At 35.8% G+C, this 17,150-nt stretch overlaps 2 protein-coding genes across 2 annotated transcripts in view; one reads left to right on the top strand and one right to left on the bottom strand.

Moving 5' to 3' along the window:
• Nucleotides 1–17,150, bottom strand: part of SYN3 (synapsin III) — a 200,136-nt gene that overhangs the window by 120,100 nt on the left and 62,886 nt on the right. The window lies entirely within an intron of this gene.
• Nucleotides 1–17,150, top strand: part of TIMP3 (TIMP metallopeptidase inhibitor 3) — a 37,646-nt gene that overhangs the window by 15,736 nt on the left and 4,760 nt on the right. The window contains exons 2-4 of the mRNA XM_026694962.2: nt 12,528–12,610; nt 15,626–15,737; nt 16,372–16,493. Of these exons, the coding sequence (XP_026550747.1) occupies nt 12,528–12,610; nt 15,626–15,737; nt 16,372–16,493 (317 nt within the window). The remainder of the gene's footprint in view (nt 1–12,527; nt 12,611–15,625; nt 15,738–16,371; nt 16,494–17,150) is intronic.

Below are 17,150 nucleotides of genomic sequence, written 5' to 3'. Positions count from 1 at the left end.
AGATAGATTATCTGTCTGTCTGTCTGTCTGTCTGTCTGTCTGTCTGTCTGTCTGTCTGTCTGTCGGAACTCAAGACATACATAGTGTTGCATCCTCCTATATTTCTTCACAACAGCCTTATGAAGTAGATTTAATGGAAAACCACCAAGTGAGCTGCTATGGTTGCAGCTAGAGTAGAAATTGGATCTCTCTTCTGTAGTCAAATACATTAGCCACTATACCTTAGTCCTTGTCCATCCTGTTTCATTTTTAAACTGCTTCCTACTTAGAAACTGAGTGTAGACTGGCCCTCCTCCAGCTACCACAGAACAGGTAGCTCAGTCCTGCCCTAGCCCTCAGGAGGTCACATGATCCTATTTTTAGACTGTCTTTCGAAATTAGTTAAACTTTATTTAGAAGTTGCGGTTATAGGAATTGGATATGTCTAGTCTAATAAAAAGAAGGACTAGGGAAGACATGATAGCAGTGTTCCAATATTGGAGGGAGTTCTACGAAGATGAGGGAATGAGAACTATTTTCCAAAGCACCAAAAGGCAACATGAGAAACAGTGGGTGGAAACACCAAGGGCAGAAGCAAACAAGAACGATGAGAGCAATCAACCAATGGAACAATTTGTCTTCAGAAGTTGTGGGTGCTCCATCACTAGAGGTTTTCAAAAAAGACTGGACAATCATTTATTGGAAATGGTAGTTTCCTGCTCAAGCAGGGGGTTGGACTAGAAGACCTCCAAGGTCCCTTCCAACTCTACTATTCTATGTTCTATGAAGCCAGCAGGGATTCTAAACTATTCTGAGCAGAGAATGGCAAAGTACACCAATGTAGTAAAAATAAAATAAAATATTGTCACCATAATTATACCATGTGGAAAAAGAAGAGGGATATCATCATCATGAGATTACAACAAACATTAGGAAGTGGCAAGGAGGAGAGATTAAGAAATGGAGGATGAAAGGACTACATGTCTCCAGAAATACAAGATGCAGAATGTGGAGACAAGAAAAGATGGAGGACAGGAAAGATCAAAATGTGGCAAACACTAATTACTTTGAGAGTTCCTCAGCACTCAATAGCAAACTTCACAACTTGCATGATGTATTATTTCTGCTGATGTTGGTGCCCTGCCAAAGTTTACCCACGTTATTCTCCATTCCTATTCTCTGAAGAAACCACCGATTTCTGCTATGTGAAGGGAAAGTTTGGGATAGGCAATCTACCTAATGAATGCCTGAATTCATCTAGCGATTATGATCCAATCGCAAATCGGTTCAGGAAGAACATCAGACAATATAGTTGCCTCTTCTAGAAGACATCCTTTGGTGCCAAAGAAATCCTTCCAACGAGGAAAGGATTCCTTCTGTGATTATTCAAGGGAAAATCCATCATTACATTGGACATTTAATTACAGACCCCAACCAGCAAGCCAAATGTATTGAAATTTACTTTGTTACTCCTCAAGACAACATAGAATGCTATATTCCTCAATGATAGAATTCAGCATGAAATTGTTGAATTATTGAAAGAAGGAAGGAAGGGGGGAAGGAAGAGAGAAGGAGGAAGGAAAGGAGGAAAAACTTATGATCGTTTTTCATACTTATGACTGTTGCAACGTCTTTAGGGTTATGTGATCAAACTTCAGAAACTTGGCAACTGATTCATATTTATGAGGAGTGCAAGGTCCCATGGTTATGTGATTACCTTTTGCTACCTTTTGACAAGCAAAGTCAACGAGGAAGCCAGGTTCACTTAACAACCATGTTACTAACTTAACTGCAGTGATTCACTTAACAACTGTGGCCAGAAAGGTTGTGAAATGGAGCAAAACTCACTTAGCAACTGCCTTCCTTAGCAACAATTGTGATCATAAGTCGAGGACTACCTGTATTTTGGAATTTGGTATGCCATGCAGAATAGACTGCCTGCATCTATAAATACACTTTAACGACATAACTGTTCCTTAATTATGATGCACACTTTATTCTCTAATATTCTATTATACTTTTAAAATATTTGTGGACTCGGTGCTTCTTGAACTATTCTGAAGTAATTAAGATCTTTTATAGATTATTTGGAGCACAATATTTGTTGCCGTAGCAGGTTGCATGTGTGAATATGTCTCGATTTGAATGATTAGTCAAAAACACAATCACATAGCTATTTTCCTTCCTCTGTTGTATTCTTGAAATACCTGTCCATGTCTATAAATGAGAAATGAATCATCTTTGTTATCCTTAAAGTTCATTGATTTCGTGATTGTGCTTTATAATTATTTTCAATTGTATTTTCTCTCTTTTTCTACTGAGATAAAAATACTAACTGACCAGAACTCCTAGTCCCCAAATTGCATTCTTATCAATTTTATTTTGAAAAGAAAATCTCTGAAACATCTGGGGCAGCATAGAACAATATCAATAGATGTATTATCATCTGCCATTGTTGCAGGTCAAGTTGTCCCAAAAGAACTTAAAAAAAAAACTCTTTGAAGATATTATGTATGGTTTCCAGGTCATTGTGTACCTCAAAAATATCTGTCCTTTCTGAATGCATATATTAATTGAGGCACTTAGATTCAGTATGCCTTTTTTTCCTTTCCTTTCTCCTTTTGTACATTTGCTCATTCAAATAGTAAGACTGGAGGATGAAAGGCTTGTCCTTGGTTTAATCGTACTTTTTTATGCTTAAGATATCTCATCCAGCTAGATTACAAGGCAAGATCTATTTTGCTTCGGAAATAACATTGAATGCTCCAAGGACTATTTCAACTCTAGTTTTCTAATACATTCTGACATAATAAAGTAGTGTGTGATTCTGTGTGGAAAGATCTTTCCCTCTTCATTACTTACAGCTCACATTCATTCAAAGCAAGTGGGAAGAGCTTTTAGATCATGTTAAAAATGTCCAAACAGATTTAAGTCCTATGCTTCTTGCTTGAGAATTAAGCACTGGCAATGTTCCAGCACATGGTTTTGCAAGATTGTCTTTGTTGAGGAATGTTGAATCATGAAATGAAGGATTTATGACATTCTTTATGTCATCTGGCTACTGTCAGAAAATTTAGCACTGTGCATTTGATGCAGGTAATGGCAAAGGATGATAGGTTTGGAAGATACCTTAGAAGTCATCTAGTCCAGGGGTGTCAAACTCAAGGCCGCATCAGGGCTGTGATTGACCTCAGGGGGGCAGGTGGGTGTGGCTGACTGGGTGTGGCCAGCTTGATGCTATTTCCCAAACTGCTGGCATGTTTCCACTTTGCCTTGGGTAGACCAGGGCGAAGCTGCCCTGGCCTGCTCTTTTCTTTTCTCACTAGGTAGACTGGGCCGATCTTTCCTCTTTGTATTGGGTAGATCAGGATGACCTGCAACCACATCTCAGGCTGAATCCAGCTTGCGGGCGCCTTGAGTTTGACACCCCTAGTGCAATCCTCAATACAGGATCCACTAGGATCATTCAGCCTTTTTTTTTTTTTTTGAAGACCTCCAGTTCTTGTGGCATTTTTTTCACTGATAGTTTGACTGAATCTACAACCATATAACTTTAACATGCTGCTTCTGGTCTGGCCCTCTAGAATAGTAGAGAATATATCCAAATCCCTCTTTTGTGTGTAACTCTTCAGTAAATGCACCCATTTAACCATTGCACTCTTTAACCTTTCCCTATGGACTTGGTTTCAAGACTGTCCTCTTAAGAATTCTCCTCTGAACTTGCTTCAATTTGTCACTGCCACTTCATCATTTGGAATGTCCAGGTGACTGCAATCTGTCCTTTCTATCCAAGCACTAAGTCATAACTTATCATTCAATCAGGACTAAATGATTGCATAATGCAATCTAACCTTATGCAAGGTTGCATAAGCATATCAATGATACTAGTATATCCCAAACTGTTAGATAACCTATCGAAAAGCTTTCTATACATGTTAAAAAAGATAGGGAAAAGGATCAAGTTATAATATATAGCTTAGCGCAAATGGATCTATTTGGGTTTATTTAGTAAACAGTGGTTAAACTAGCACAATGGCAATAGCATTTAGACTTACTGTATGTATATACCACCCCACAGTGCTTTACAGCAGGCTCTGGGAGGTTTATAAAGTCAGCATATTGTCTCCACCTATCTGGGTCCTCATTTTACCAACCTTGAAAGAATGGAAGATTGAATCATCCTCGAGCCATGCCAGGATCAAACTCCAGGCTGTGGGCAGAGTTAGCCTGCAATCTGCAATCTAACCACTGCATCACTAGTAGTTAGAATATCAGTATCTGAACCAGTATAAGTTTCAAATATGAAAATCTAGTTTCATACAGAATTGATAAATGTGTAGGGCCTCTGTCTGGAAAAGAATCATATCATGAGATTATTATTGGCATAGGAACCCTACTGGATAATTTGTTTTGTCTGTATTTGTTGGCTGAAGGAGACTTTCTAAATGCATGCGAAGATACTTGTGCTTGTGGTCTAATAGCAATACTGGACATTATAGTCAGAAAAACTTATGCAGATTCATAAATAAGCAAAATTTGCTGCTGCCTCAGTTATCCAAGTTGTTTTGCATACATTTGAACTGAACATGAATATACAGATGTGAACCATTGCTGCAGAGATTAAAAATGATTTATTCTCTTCATTTCTGAGATATCTGTGCATCCTGCTGCACTGAGCAATTCAAATTAAGCAATCTTTCTTTTTACGAAATAAAAATGCAGTCGATTAGTAATTTCTTCATTTTATGATCTTTAAAAATGTGCAATATTTAGAATGCTTTGTTTAATTTTTAAGAGATTAGGTAGGCTGAGTACAGCTGAACTACACCTGTTGTTTTTTAGATAGTTGATAAAATGACACAACAAAACTGTTCCAAACTTTTCTAGTTTTTTTTTTTTTTAAGTTATGCATTCTGTTTCTACAGGTTTGAAATTCATGTCTCCCTGGTATTCTGAATTTACACTCAAGAGAAAAGTCGAGAGAGATGTGAAAAATAATTTCAGTTGATAATAAGCATGTTAAAATACTGGCTTAATCAAAGAAAATATGAAAAGGGTGGCATCAGTAACAATATATACTTTCTCTGTGTTGATACACACACTTACTTTTTGGCTTGGACAGCTGCTTAATCAATCAACTTGGTCGGGTTTTCTAATATGCAGGAAAGAATTTGTGAGGCCCACTCAGTTCCCACGAAGTCAACATAAGTTTCCAAACACCTCTAGAGCTCCTACATGCAAAAATGTGTGCAAACCATGTGATCACTAAAGTCTTAGCCTCTTTGCTAAAATGCTGGCACTCATCCCAGTGGGATGAAGTTTTTGAGAAAGGAGAGATGGATCTTTGACATGCCCATGAAGTACTGCCCTTAGCCAAAGCATGGAGCTCTGTCTCTGTCTTGGAAAAGATCATACTCAAAAATTTAAGAAGATGGCCTAGTTTTGTAAAATGTAATAGAAATTCTTGGATGCTTTAAAGTACTGCTGCAGTGATGGTTGATTAATTAGTTTTACCTATTTGGGAGAATTTCAGCTAATAGGGAGTAGATTATACAATAATCATCTTACAAAACAATTGTAACAATTGTAAATTTATTAGAGCATATGTGACATGGAATTTAGCTGGTTTTTTTTTCAAAATAGCATCTAATATTTTAAATGCTAATTGGTCAAAATAAAACTTTTATATTTATTACATTTTAATTAAAGTGTAAATTTTAAATGAAAAAAATCACAATACTTAGCTAAGTTTCTGCAACATGATTATGCTGTCCAGTCTTTACCTGGTTTGCCAGTTGCTTTGAAGTTCAGGCCATATATGATATTAATGGGCACAAACAATTTTGTCTTTTCTCCCAAATGATGAAACATTTAAAAATCTAGTCTGATTTATTAGCTCTGGTTTATGGGAAATGATCAGTGTAAGTTCCATTCTTCAGCAAGGCAGTAAAATATTGTCAACACAGTGCACCAACTCCTATTTTCATGAATGATACCTTGGCACCCTTTTTGCTCTCATATTGTGCCATTCACATTGCAAGGAAGTGGATTGTAAGCTGCTTGCTCTGATAGGAGGCACTGCCTTTTATGTTCTTTACATTAGCAAGCATCAGAGTAAGCTGGGAGTGAGAGGGCAGCAGCTTTAAGTCTGTGACTTAAGAGGATTGCATTTAATGTCCTTTTGGAATTAGAGACAGCTGAGTGGATAAGGTCTGTTTTTAGGAATAGTATGTATGTCTGTGTCACTATATGGGTTGTATGTATGGGCAGATGCAGCTAGTTTAATTGAACATTGACTAATAGATGAGCAGAAGTGGACCAAATCTCTGATATCTAATTGGTTAGCTTGTGATTGGCTTGGGTTGGATGGTCTGTAACAAGTGTTCCTCATGTAGGATTTTACTGTGGGTGGAAGGGCCAACCTGATATACAGTATATCACTTAAGACTTGGATAAACTTGGGGGAGGTTTCAGTCTTGGAAATGTGCTCGCTTATGTTTTAAGTAAGATACCAGTAAGGCAGTGAGAGTGGCTATTATTATTCAGAAGATTCCTGTGTCTTTCAGAGATGCTGCTTCAGAAATAACTGAACGCAGGAGTCTATTTGTGAAGTTGGGCTCTAAGGAACAGATGAAATTGCTGCTACTGTACTGGTCTTCCTGTTACATAGCTATTACTTTGCCTGAACTTCTTGATACTATGGCCAGATTAGCAGGAGAGTTTCCTAGACTTATAGTACAGCCTTGAAGTTCATAGTTACCTTTGCAACCATAGACTTGATACAAATTATTGAGAGTCTAACCTTAAGAGCACCAAATATACTATTTTCACTGCACTTGTGGATACCATCTGGCTGCTCTGTTTCAGGTGATCTAGTCCTCTTAGGAAGGTTGATTCAGAACAACACTTGAAGAGTTGCTGTGAGGATTATTTGAAGCATCCGTTAAAACTGCTTGGATTCATTCTGAGTTGGAACCTAGCTTTATAAGTCCTGCTTTAGATATAGCCTGGTGGGGTATGTATGTATGTGTGTATGTATGTGTGTATGTGTGTATATACGTATACACATATATACATACATAAACTTAGGCAAGAAAAACCAAATGTACAGGTATAGGTGAGATGAAACTTGGCTCAGTATCAGGATCTTGGAATCCTAGTGGACAATCACTTATATATGATCCAGCAGTGCGTTGTAGTAGCCGAAAAGACCAATACAATTTTCAATACAATCCTGGGCTGCATTAACAGAGATGTAGAATCAAGATCATGTGAAGTATTACTGTTGCTTTAAAAAGCCATAGTAAGACCACATTTGGAATATTGCATTCAGTTTTGTTCACCACAATATAAAAAAGACCCTGTTGAGACTCTAGATAGAGTGCAGAGAAGAGCAACAAAGATGATTAGATGCCTGGAGACTAAAATGTATGAGGAACAACTGCAGGAATTGGATATGTCTAGTGAAAAGAAGAACCATGGGAGAGAAGATAGCAATGTTCCATTGTTTGAGGAGCTGCCACAAAGAAGAGGGCTCAACCTATTTTTCAAAGCATCAGAAGGCAAGACAAGAAACAAGGGATGGAAACTAAACAAGGAGAGAAGCAAATGAAAACTAAGGAGATATTTCCTAACAGTGAGAAAAATTAACCAGTGGAACAGTTTGCCTTCAGAAGTTGTAGTTGCTCCATCACTGGAGGCATTGTGGAGCCATTTGTCTGAAATGGTATAGGGTTTCCTGTTTGAAGAAGGGGGTGGACTAGAAAACCTCCAAGGTTCCTTCCAACTCTGTTATTCTATGCATGTAATTCAGTGTATGTAAGAGTTTGAGTGTGTTGATTCTCAAGATATACCAAAAGGCTTGAATTTTGAACACAGTCACCTATTTATTAGGTCCACATCTCTTCTGGTTGGTCATTTCAGGTCATTATGTGTTATGTGTGATTGTGTCCAAATGGTGGTCAATTCCTCCTTGAACAAGAGTGTAGTTCCATCTCCTCTAAAGAAATTTCTTCAAGAATTTATTGCTTGATCCAGTGGTATTAGATAATTTCCAACATGTCTCCAAGCCTTCCTATCCTGAAGAAAGTTGTTAAGAAGATGGTCAAGCTTGCAGATTCAAAGGCCTCTAGAAGAAGAAATGTTATATGGACCACTTTATATTCTCCTGTTTTCTATTGAGAATGTGGAATTAGTTTCTACATAATTCCAACTCAAGCCAATCTGAAAAACTTGAAAATACTAAAAATCAAATATACGGAAAGATTATAATACAGAAATAGCAATAATAATAAATAATAACAATATATACTAGTAGTAGTAGTAGTAGCTTTATTCTGATCAAACAACTATGCCTTAATTTTTTTCTTTCTCCTCTATTCAAACCTTATCTCAGTCCTTACTTGGTATTTTTCTGGGCTTAAGTTTGGATGGCTTCCTTGAGAGCCCCCAGGACAAAAGAGCAGGATATAACTTGAATAAATCTATGATGATGAATCATCTTAAGATTTGTCTCTTCAAAGCATCACACAGCTGCATTTTTCCTATTCTATAGCATTTTTTCTATTCTATAGCCTGTGCTATAGCTTCAGGGATTATTGAAAAGGAGAATTTGTCTTTTCCAATTAGCTTTAATAGAAGTCTACATCCAGCACAGATCTTCTATGAAATTCAATTGGTCTTGTCCCAATGCATACCCAGGAAAAGTTGTGAAAGAGGAACAAGAAAATACAGACAGTTACTGAGCTAGTAGAGCTTTTCTTATGTATGGAACCTTTTGAAGATAGATTGTTGAATTTATGCTTATAGAAAGTTAAGAACATACACCTTCTGGTAATTTACTGTTATGGAGGCTTTTTCTATGGTTGCAGCTGGGATTGATTCTTCTTGCATTCTTTTCCTTAAGTAGTAGCATGCAAGTAGGTCCCAAGATGGCAGCAATGGATGACATAGATTGAAGATTTTTCTGTTTTTCTTTTTCTTGGACCACCAAAAGTTCTTAATGGTTATTTAGAACTGGATTATTAAATTCCAAGGCAGGCAGGCAGACATTATTTATAAAGGGGAACTGGTGACATGTTGGTTGTTCATGCAAAAGCATGGTAAAATCTCAGATGTAATTTTCTAGAGCATCATTTAGAATTTTTCATATTTCTACGTTCACTAAACTTGCAAGTTGAATTATAAAGATATAATGGCTTTAATCTCTTTATCTGTGTTTTATAGCTTTCAAGACAGCTGGTTCAAGCAAAACACTAATGTTTTCAAGTAATTCCCAGCAAAAAGGCTTTTTTAATATAGCATATGTACAAGCATATGGAAAATGTTATTTTTTAAATTAAAATAACTGCATCTATATAATTGCATGACAATTCAATTGGTCTGTGGGATTGGTTTAGTATTATAAGTTAACTGGCCTGCTTATATTACTAGAATTTTATATGCTTATCCAAATTAATATTGCATAAACAATTACAAATCATCTGTGAGACCTTAGCAGCTGCTCTCATCCCACAAAATAATTTGACCCTAAACCCCAAAGTATTCAGAAACATTCTTCACAGTATGTTTTGATGGGCACCACTTCAAAGTGACTGTGGTTTAAAAACATGCTGCTATTTTGGTGTCCACTTGTGTGGGATGAAATTTCCCATCAGTAATAGTAAGACTGTAATAAGACACTGGAAAATAAAATTGAAGAGATAAAGAGAATGTTCAAGGTACTTTTTTTCTGGAAAACATATGTGCTGATGAAATAACTTTTAGAAATATTTCTATTTAAAGTAATTCTGGATAATATAAGTACAGAAATCATAGCAGTGGATAGAAAAAAATCACAAGTAGTAGGCTTTTTACAGCAGATTATATATCGGTTTTAAAATGAATGTTGTGCCCCTTATGGGCCACCATGCACAGCTCGTTAGTTATGTTGGCCTGGTGGATCATATTATGCACATATTCTTCAGATATTCCGTAACTCATTTCATAACCTTGCCCTGTACCTGCTGAACATGCACCCCAATAACTTATTTGGTATTTATATTTAGCAGACATAGGCCATCATTAAGAGAAATGTGGATAATGACGGCTCCTTCTCGTGTATGTATGTATCTATGTCCAACTATGTTTGTAGGTCCTCTTCAAATTATCACTGAATGCATGGCTGCTTATAGATTCTGTCTAATAGTTGTGATCACATTACTTGCATAACACATTGATAATAGGAATATCCAGTTACATACACTTCTTTCCACAGGATTCTGCTTCATTTAGAATATTTTTTCCTAGTAGCAGATATGGCTTAGCAAAGCAGATTGTGCTAATATATCCATTATTTAAAAGAAAAAAAATAACTTTGAAATAAGAAATATTCAATTCCAACAATAATTCTAGCAGCTCCAACTCCTTGGCTATAAGAGTATTTGTAATAGCCTCATTTGATTCATTTGGCACAGTTGCAAACTAATACTTAGATTAGAAATAATAAGGTTAGAAGTGAGACACATTTTAAAAAATATTCTGAAAAGGATAAAGCAGAAAAGCTGTCAAAGTTATGAATTATCACATACATTGGATGCATCCCTATTCTTTCAGGCTGCATATGTTTCTTTCAGCCCATCTCAACATTGGAAAATATGCTCACATAATGAGCCATGGAGTAAAGTAAATGAGTTTCATTGGTTTTCTTTTTTTGTTGACGGAAAATGTCACATGCCTGCTCCTGAGTCAAAGTGAAATTTATCAAGATATTTTTCTTGGATAAATATTTTTGTACAATTAAAATCTAGATCACTGCTATTTACTCAGTATTTGATGAAATAGTAATGGCAGGGAAAGAGAAATGATTAAAACATTAAAGTTACAGCAAACTCCTCCAAATTGTTCAAGTTTGTTTTAACTGTTATTAGTTTAAAGAGTTTAAGGATGTATAAGCCTCCACAGACTTGACTTTTCTTACATAAATTAATTATAACCTCTCAAATGTTCTGACTCGATATGTACCTGACAAGTTAATAAAGTATTAATTTAGATTTTTATCCTGCATTTATTTTGTACTACATTTAATTTGTATTACTCCATAATGCTCCATAACAGTCTTGTGAGGTGGGTTGGGCTGGGAGAGAATGACTAGCTCAAATCTTAAATCAAATTGCTATCTACTACTTAGAGACTGTTACAGTGGCGGGATTCAAATTTTTTTACTACTACTTCTGTGGGCGTGGCTTGGTGGACGTGGCAGGGGAAGGATACTGTAAAATCTCCAGTCAGAGATGGTATTTGCCGATTCTCTGAACTACTCAAAATTTCCACTACCGGTTCTCCAGAACTGGTCAGAACCTGCTGAATACCACCTCTGGACTGTTAGTGTGATGGAATGTAGTAAGGAGATGGATTTCAGAGGAGTAAGAGGTACCTCAGCCCAGATGTGTGAGAGGAAGAGGGTGAAGACATCCCCTCTCTAATAGCTTCCCAAAAATATTATAGGTGCAAATAGTAGAGTGCTCAGTCTGGCAAGATTTTGCCTATAGGCATAAAGAACTCAGCATAGAAGAATCACCCACATGTCATTCTTGGTTTTGGGCCTGATGGTCAGTCTCTAGGCTTTGTATAATGATTCCCTCCTGTCTTCAGCAACATTCCACTATTCCACTAAAGAGCTACATTTGCCACTTACTGTACTAGCTGAGCTGAAAAGGCAAGTATGGCAAATATGACATGTTGAAAGAAAGTACTAAGGAAACATACTGATACCACACTCTGTAGCATCTAGGTGATCCCATCTTTGTGTACTTATTTACTAGAAGAAGAGATCACTAGCTATTTCAAGGTTATAGCCACTGAAATTTACACAAAGTGGTAAATTTCATGAACTTATTACTAATATTATTATGGTTGGTTGCATAACCAGATTTGGCATTTTTATCCATCTATTTTTCCCAAGGACTGGGGATAGGCAGATGTTATTGTTTAATAATATTAAATAGATTGTGACAAGATGTAAGCTGTTCCAATAAAGCTGCCTTTTGCAATTGACTAATGGTGATTTCGGCAATGTTGATGGTGTTCAAGTGGTGCTCCGGATGTTTTGTGATTACACCCAAAGCTCCTATTAATATTGGTCCTCCTTTGCTTTTATTTTGCCACAAGTCACAACTATTTTTCAGGTCTTTATATTTTGTGATTATTTTCTCCAGTTCATTGTCTTCTATTTTGCTGTCTCATGTCCATTACCCAGACTTGTTTTGTCTGTCTTCTGAACAATTATTATGCCTGGGTTGTTGTGTGGAAAATTCTTGTCTGTTTCAGTACGCAGAGCAGTTTAACTTCTAATTATTTTATTATAATAATTATGGTTAGTTATGCTATTATTATTAGCAGTAGTAATGTTTCAAGTATAAATCAAGCAGTATTTCCACACTGCATTTGGCAAATTGAAATTTTAAAAGTCTAGCCTACTATTCTCTTTTTTCATTTATGCTATTTGAAAATGAGCTATTACTAAGGATAAAGAAGATGCTATTCACTTGACCTATCTTCTTTTATTGTAGTTATCCGGGCCAAGGTAGTTGGCAAGAAACTTATGAAAGATGGGCCATTTGGGACAATGCGATACACTGTCAAACAAATGAAGGTGAGTGAACAGATGCCAATCATATTTAGTTAAAACAACAAAACATTTTCAGAGATCATCAGGTAAGTCATTCAATCCCCTGAGCTCATACTTATCCCAAATAATGAATGACTTGGATAATTTTGTGAATAAGCAAAGGTGATTTCCCACATCTAAGCTATCATTTTTTCTCTATGCAGTGTTGTGCTAATTTACATATACATAGGAATACCTAGCTATGTGTGTGAAGTGATTCCTTCCAACTTGACAAATGTTTAATTTTTCAGGTGTATAGAAACAATTGTTTATAATTTGTACTCATTAACAGTTTAGCAAAATAAGTCTTTTCTACCATAGCCTTAGAAGTAGGAGGAATCCGTCTCCCCTAAAAGTAAAAAGCAGATAATAATTTTATGATTAAAAATTACTGATTTTGGCACAAAATCTTAACTGTAATCATCTAATTCCATATGACTAACAGAAATTAGATGAAAATAGACAAACATTTTTGCCGTAAACATTTGAGTATAGAAAGGAGTATTAGGAGAATATGGGAGTTTGATCTTTTGCTCCAACTCCTTCTGTTTGCATTATATTCCAATGGAAAAACATTGGCTTAGGAGAGAAGTAACATCATGACTTTGGTGAAATGGGGCTAGATTAAAGTTTCTTGTTATTTAGCATTGTTAACTAACCCTGCTCTGCCAGATGGATCAGGTGTGTATATACATATGATGTATTTACCACTTCCTTCTATACAATAATTTAAATGAAGCTTAATTTCTTTTTATAATCATTTGAAGGGAAATATTCTTCACAATTCAACCCTTGATAGGACAGCCAAAATCTCATCTGTCTCCATCTAAGTCTACAGAATGAACTAATAACTAAATGTACCCTGCAGTCATTATAGAAATTATATTAAAAGGCATTTTAGGTTTCCCACGAGGAGTTAGGAGAAAAAATAACTAATAAAACAAAGTTTTCCTAATACTCATATACTCAACAGATCGGGTAAGTATAGTAGTGATATTAAAAGAGAGGGGAAAAGGTTTGGTAGGTTGAGAAAATTTCACCAATTAGTTATAGGCAACAACCTGAAAGCAGGAAGATTTTGCACAGAAGAAAAGATATATTAGTCTGTGGGGTTCTTGGTGTTTGGTTGTTTTCTTGCAGACATTCCCCTACTAGCACTGATGATGTTATCTAGTTAGGTAATGAAAAAATCTACAAGAAAACAACCAAGGTTAGAAAGTACCAAGGACCCCACAATTCAAATCTGAGGTACAAATATTCTTTTCTATAGTTTAATGCAAGGGATCTTTTCTTAATTTATTGCTTGACTTTATGCATTTGATGCAAGTAACCAGCTCCTAGTGGGGCAAGTACAACATTTACTGAGGCAGGATAGGAACATTAAAATGACAGCTATTTCATGCATAGTGTTTCTTCATGCAACCTGCCTCCTACCATTAGATTTTATAGAAATTGTATTCCTTGACTAGGTTGCCTTATAATGTTTCAATTTTTAAAAAGCCTGTTCTGCATAATAAAATTGAACTTCATTATCAGACATCTTTCCATGGAGGTCAAAGTAGATGTTCTGCAATTATATGTGTATTTCAGTATATTCTAGATTATAATTTATGGAAACATATTGAAACAAATGACTGATTTATTCATCACATGTTATTTCATGAAGAAATACTGCTTAGTTTGTGACAGTGTGATGCAGTGGTTAGGGAGATAGAATAGGATAGGGAATTTCAGTTCTATTTTCAACCATGGCAACATAATAGTAATTTCATGCCAGTCACTTATCTCCCAGAATATTTTACTTCATAGGATTGTTATGAGAATAAATGTTGAGGAAATAGTATTATTTAACCTGTCTTAGACTTTTGTAGCATTGATCATTATAACAAACAAAAGAATCTAAAATTGCGTAGAAAATAAGCTACGAAACTCTTTAATTGTTTTGTCAGAATGAGTTAACAAGTGTCCCATTTGTTTTTTGTTTTTGTTTTCCAACAAGTCTGATAGAAACCTACATGAAAACTCCTTGTGTAGTTTAGAAATAATAGGACCTTTGAAGCCTGGTTAGATTTGACTTGCTCATTTTGAAGAAAAAAAAACTTTCCTCCTTCTCCTTCACGTTGGCTCTTTTCTGTACTCCCCGCATAATAAACAGACTTCACTTGAACCTGTTGCTCTGGACATTCTTTTGTTAACTGACCTCTTATGTAATGTTAAAAATCTGCTCTGGTTTATTTTTCTTGGCTGTTACATCTCAGTCATAAGACTAGTTTAATGTCTTTAGAAGAATGAGGATAAAAAAAAAAAGACTTTGGCAGTGACTGTAGAAACCTGAAACATATTACACAAAGTAATTTAGTGACTGAGCAAAATAGCCACTTGCCTGTCTCCTATTAACAGTAATTCTGTTTATCGTCTTTCCATCTTAGTATAAAGGCTGTGAGCAAGCAGAGATGGTTCTGTAGGCCATTACAAACCAGTGTTGACATTCCCCATTACCTTTGAGTAGACTTTTACCCTATAATGACAGATCCAATGAGTAGCAATATCACCTTGACTACTCTAACAAAAATATGAACCTGTGAAAACCCGTTCTTTAAATAGATCTGAGGATGGAACAGGTTCTACAAGATTCTGCTCAAGGCTAATAAAAGTTGTCTGCTATTCTATATCCTTTGAAGAAACAAGGTTTGGGGGTTTGTTTGTTTTTTGAAGACTTTACAATTTTTTCCAGTACACAGAAAGCTAGATGCGACAGACAGTTGTTGAATGGAGTCAAGATTTGTGTACTCTACAATTCTAAACCATTTATCTTAGCTCTGCTTCTTGAGATATTGGAAACTGTAGGCCAGGATTCTGGAATCATCAATGATATACATTCTTCATAATATAAAGGCAGATGAGAAAGTACCTGGATAATTGAAAAAGTGATGGGTTTGGGAGTTTGTTTGTTTTGGTTGCACAGCATTTCATTCTCGTGTGTTTGCTCTTTTTTTGTAGATGTACAGAGGTTTTGACAAGATGCCACATGTTCAATACATCTACACTGAGGCATCTGAAAGTCTTTGTGGAGTCAAGTTGGAGGTCAACAAGTATCAGTATATGATTACAGGTAAAACATAACAAATTTTCCACTATGGCAAGCTTACAGGCTATATCAGTTTCAGCTATTTTTAGAGGCTGAAGTCTAGCATTAGTGGGTACAATTTACAAGTATTTATTCCAGTCACTATATTGAGGTCTATTGTCATGCGTACATTAATCTGTTTTTCACTAACATGGTCAGATTTTAAGCTAGAAATCCTAAAAATAATTAATGTATATCATTAAGAACCTGTTTTAAAGAGTTTGTGTTTAAGGCTTTTTAAAAACCCAGAAAATATTAGGACTTTCAACTCAGCTGGTAGTGCATTCCAAATAAATGAGGCAGCATATTTTAACCTCCTTTTAATTACAGGTTAAAATATCTTCTTTCCCTGGGCTTTTTTTTTAACAACATAAGTATTATTTTTCTCTGATGCTGATGATCTCTTTGTTTTTAATGAATGTATCTGATTAATTGACTTTTATTAGAATTGTATTAATAAAATACTCCTTATGACAAATTATGTAATTGCTCTTTCTAAACTTACTATAATTGGAAATGTTGGGAAATTTTGCATTAGAAAAGGACAGTCTTTAATAAATTATCTTGAGCTCTCAAATGAATGACACTGGAATGGACAATTTGTGCCTATGTTTTGTAGGTCGAGTTTATGATGGAAAGGTTTATACCGGACTGTGTAATCTGAATGAAAAGTGGGATCGATTGACCTTGTCTCAGCGCAAAGGACTAAACCATCGTTACCATCTAGGTTGTGGCTGCAAGGTAAGAGATGTCTCTGCCACCCTGATACATTTGAAATGTTTATTATTTATTTAATCAAGGCATATAATTGTATACTTGACACATGGTTCAGGGTGCCATTCATCATTAATAAACAACTCAACTCAATAAAAACAATAGAATAAAACAAATAGTTAACATAATCCCAAACAGAAACACATCATTGGAATGCTGACACATAAAATGGTCTGAAAAAAATCACCTAAGATCATACCACTCCTGGATGCAATGCCAGTAAGGAAAAAAAAGCACTAATACTTTTCAAAATGAAGATAGGAGCAGGTCCAACCAAATTTTGGTTGGGGAGATACTCTTATTAAGGGCAAGGGAAGCCACAGAAAAGGCTTATCTCCTGGTTCAACTAGCTGATGTTGCCAAATAATGAGACCAAGAGAATGTTTGTCTTGTCAGATCTTACAGGAATGATCAGGGATAGAAGGTTGTGAATGTAACCTGGCCCTGTGCCATGAAAGGCTTTATAAGAAAGAACTGACACCTTGAAGTACAATGGTAAATACTGCAGTTTGTGAAGTACATGTCTGTGCTGATGTATATCAGTAACTACCATGCTTCTGCTCTCTGGACCAGTTGAAGCTTTTGAATGGTCATCTAAGTATGGCCTCACTTATAGAGCATACT

The sequence above is a fragment of the Notechis scutatus genome, chromosome 6 (assembly GCF_049901735.1).
Source record: "Notechis scutatus isolate UNSWTSFEM ecotype Mainland chromosome 6, rNotScu1.2, whole genome shotgun sequence".
NCBI lineage: Eukaryota > Metazoa > Chordata > Lepidosauria > Squamata > Elapidae > Notechis > Notechis scutatus.
The sequence above is the reverse complement of the archived record's forward strand: the minus strand, read 5'-3'. Positions and strand labels throughout refer to the sequence as shown.